A 3,704-nucleotide genomic window follows, 5' to 3' on the forward strand; every position below is an offset into this window, starting at 1 on the left:
GACCAAGTTTGCGGTTAGGTCACAAGCTTGAGCCGTTTTGACCACTATGTCATCAACATAGACGGCGATTATTGGTTTTGGCTGCTTGACTTGATCAGGCTGGTCGAGTGAGTCGATTTGATCGGTGAAGCATTGCTGCATGCACCTTTGGTAGGTGGCGCCAGTGTTCTTTAGACCGAAAGGCATGGTTACGTAACAGTATGAACCATACGAGGTGATGAACGAGGTCACAAGCTGGTCGGACTCTTTCATCATGATCTGGTGATAACCTAAGTAGGCATCTAGAAAAGAGAGGATTTTGCATCCTGAGGTGGAGTCAACTATCTGGTCAATATGTGGTAAAGGAAAATGGTCCTTTAGACATGCCTTATTGAGGCCAGTATAATCAACGCACATTCTCTATTTCCCGGTCTTCTTTTTAACAAGAACAGGATTGGTGAGCCAGTCGGAGTGGTATACCTCTTTGATGAAGCCAGTTGCTATGAGTTTGGTGATCTCCTCACCTATGGCCCTATGCCTCTCATCATTAAAGCGATGCAGGCATTGCTAGGTAGGCTTCAAGCCTAAGACGAGGCGTTGTGCATGCTTAGTGACCTCCCATGGTATGCCTGGCATGTTAGAAGGTTTCCATGCGAAGATGTCATGATTGGCACGTAGAAAGTCAGCGAGCTCACATTCCTATTTGGCCAGAGCTAGGTCCTAATCTGCACTGTTTTGGTTGGGTTGGTGGGGTTGATCCCCACTGCCTTGGTCTCCTCGAGTGGGTGGAAGCCAGTCGAGGAGGCTAGCTTGTTGCAGTCTAGGACTGCTAGGGTTGACAACTCCCCAAGCCGCAGGAGCTCGGAAGAGTTGATGATGGCAGTGGCGAGCTCTTAATGCTCGTGGGTGCACGTGAAGGCATGCAAAAAGATGCTACCTACAGTGATGACGCCATTTGGTCCCGACATCTTCAACTTTAGGTAGGTGTAGTTGGGGACCGCCCTGAACTTGGTGTAGCATGGCTGCCCCAAGATGGCATGGCAAGACCCCAGGAAGTCCACCACCTCGAATGTAAGCTCCTCTAAGCGGAAGTTGGCTCGGTCGCCAAACGTGACGGGCAAGTCGATCTGCCTGAGCGGGTACGCCTGTGTCCCTGGGATCACGCCATGGAAGAGAGAGCTCACTTGGTGGAGCTCCGACTGGGGGATGCGCATGGCGTCGAGGGTGTCGACATAGAGGATGGTGAGGCCACTGCCTCCATCCATCGGCACCTTGGTGAGGTGCTTCTTGCGAATGATGGGGTCAATGATGAGCGGGTAGCGACTCGGTCTGGCGACGTGAGAAGGGTGGTCCCTCTGATCAAAGGTGATCAGAGATTCCAACCAGCGAAGGAAGGTGGGGACGGCCATCTCAGCGACGCATGCCTCTCTGTAGCGTACTTTGTGCTGGTGCTTAGAGTAGATGGCATAGGATCCCCTGAAGATCATGATGCATTCCTCGAGGTCGGGAAAGTCGTTCCCATCCTTGCCCGCCGCGCCTCCTTATTTGGTTGTTGTCTCCTTGCCCTTTCCTTCTTTCGGCCCATCGGCCTGTCGTAGGAAGCACTTGAGGAGTTTGCAGTCCTTGTAGTGGTGCTTGATGGGGTAGGCATGGTTCATGCATGGACTATCCTTGAGCTTGTCAAAGTGATCGGGCTGGCCCTACTGGGGCTGCATGCCCGTGCGATTAGCTGCGGCGACCAACGCGGTGTTGGCCGATCGGCGTCGATTCTTCTTTTTTTTTGCCCCTCTATATGGAGGGGCCCTTGTCTTGGTCCTTGCGCTTGACCTTGCCCTTGTCCTAGCCTCCGTTGAAAACTGCTCCGACCGCCTCCTCACTAGAGGCGTGGTTCATGGCAATGTCGAGCAGGTCATGGGTGGTTTGGAGCTTCAGGTAGCCAAGCTTGTGAATCAAAGTCTTACAGGTTGTCCCAGAGAGGAACACACTGATGATGTCTGCATCAATGACATCAGGAAGGGAGTTGCATAATTTTGAGAACCTACAGATGTAATCCCATAGGGACTCGTTGGGCTCCTACTGGTAGCTCTTGAGGTCCTAGGAATTCTTAGGGCAGACATACATCCCCTGGAAGTTCCCAATGAAGACCCTCTTGAGGTCCGCCCAGTCGTGGATGCTATTGTGCGAGAGGAATTCAAGCCATGCTCGAACATGTTCTCCCATGTAGATGGGGAGGTACTGAATGATGAAGTGGTCATCATCCACTCCTCCAGCTTGGCAGGCGAGTCAGAAGTCCTCGAGCCATATACCGGGGTTCGTCTCCCCAGTATACTTGGCGGTGTTGGTAGGCGGTCGAAAGCATTGTGGGAACGGCACTCTCTGGATGCGTCAGCCAAAGGCCCATGGTCCTAGGCCATCCGGGCTAGGAATCCGGTCATTAGGTCGGCAACCACACCTAGGGTGCGTCTCACTGGTCCCCTCGATGGTCTGGCCAAAGCCTATGCTGCCTGCTCTCACCGCCGGCCGATGGATGTCATCATCATACCGGGCCTAACGTCGGTTGTTGATGACGCTGCGAGCGTCTCGGTTTGGCCCAAGGCATTCACGCATAGGCGGCCGGTGTGGAGCAGGCATCGGGTCTGGTCATGGTGCAGCTGTGGTCTCCTATTCCGCATCGGGCAGCTATAGTGGCGAGTGGATGGAGCGATGTGTATGGTGCGTTCCTGCCCCCTGGTGGGGAGAAAGGCCACGAGTCGGTGTCATGACGCGAAGCTCTCCACCTATTGAATGGCAGCGGTCTCCACTAGCACCCGAAGGTTTCAGTGGACCACTTGCTCCTGTGGGTCGATAGGCTCGGGAAGGCCATGCAGAAACATCGCCGCCACGATGATGTTTTGACCAGCCCAAGCAAACTATGGGGGATCGTTCCCCTGTCGATGATGTTGCGCTGAACCTGGCGAGTGCGACCTCGGGCGCCGCTCGTCGGGTTACACGCAGTGGGCACATCATGGTGTGTCGAGCGCGTCAGTGCAGGTGGCGGCTGGTTCTGCCGCCTTTGTCTTAGCTCCTAGCCGTGCTCCTGGGCACATGCATGGGCATCCGCGTGAGGGTCTAGAGGGGTGTGGGTCTAAAGAGACTCCACCACCACCGGTGGCTATGCTAGAGCATCCTCCATAGTGCACTCGTGGGATAAAGGGTGGCTAGGTGCCATGACATCACCGATGCTGGAGCCATCGCTCTCAACATCGTCATCCATGAGGTCATGAAAAGAGGCGGGAGCGTAGTCCACCATCCCCATGAATTTAGATGTGAGAGGGGGTGGCGCCAACATCTTTTGGAGCCCCCATGTGTACGCATCCATGGGGGATGTGAGGCCATAGGGGAACTGGTCGCACGACGGTCGTGGTAGGGACAACGGGGTCCCTTCGGAGAGTCTGCAAAAAATATGAAAAAGCAAGTAAAGAACAGTATGCATGTTACTCATAGTGGGGTTTGATCCCAGCATGGGCTCGGAGCGAAGCGCAGGCGCCTCATCGGAGAGGTCGCCGGGTGGCCCGGAGCCGATGGAGGGCGCTCCTCCTCCAATGGGCACTGGGATGTGTGCCTCCTCGTGAATGTGAAGCACGCCGAGTCAGTCAGCGATGAAGTCTAGGCTTTCGAAGAGGAAGGCCTGGGATGGCTCGAAGATGGGTGGAACCCACATCCTAATAGGTGGGAGTGTGGAAAAC

The 3,704-nt window shown here is 54.8% G+C and overlaps 1 protein-coding gene across 1 annotated transcript; it reads right to left on the bottom strand.

Annotated features, from left to right (window-relative positions):
- Positions 1–872: 872 nt before the first annotated feature.
- On the bottom strand, positions 873–1,388 carry LOC136526418 (uncharacterized). Its single transcript, XM_066519086.1, has one exon. The coding sequence runs from the start codon at positions 1,386–1,388 to the stop codon at positions 873–875; it is 516 nt and encodes a 171-aa protein (XP_066375183.1).
- Between the last annotated feature and the right edge of the window lie 2,316 nt (positions 1,389–3,704).

Source organism: Miscanthus floridulus, chromosome 19 (assembly GCF_019320115.1).
Source record: "Miscanthus floridulus cultivar M001 chromosome 19, ASM1932011v1, whole genome shotgun sequence".
NCBI lineage: Eukaryota > Viridiplantae > Streptophyta > Magnoliopsida > Poales > Poaceae > Miscanthus > Miscanthus floridulus.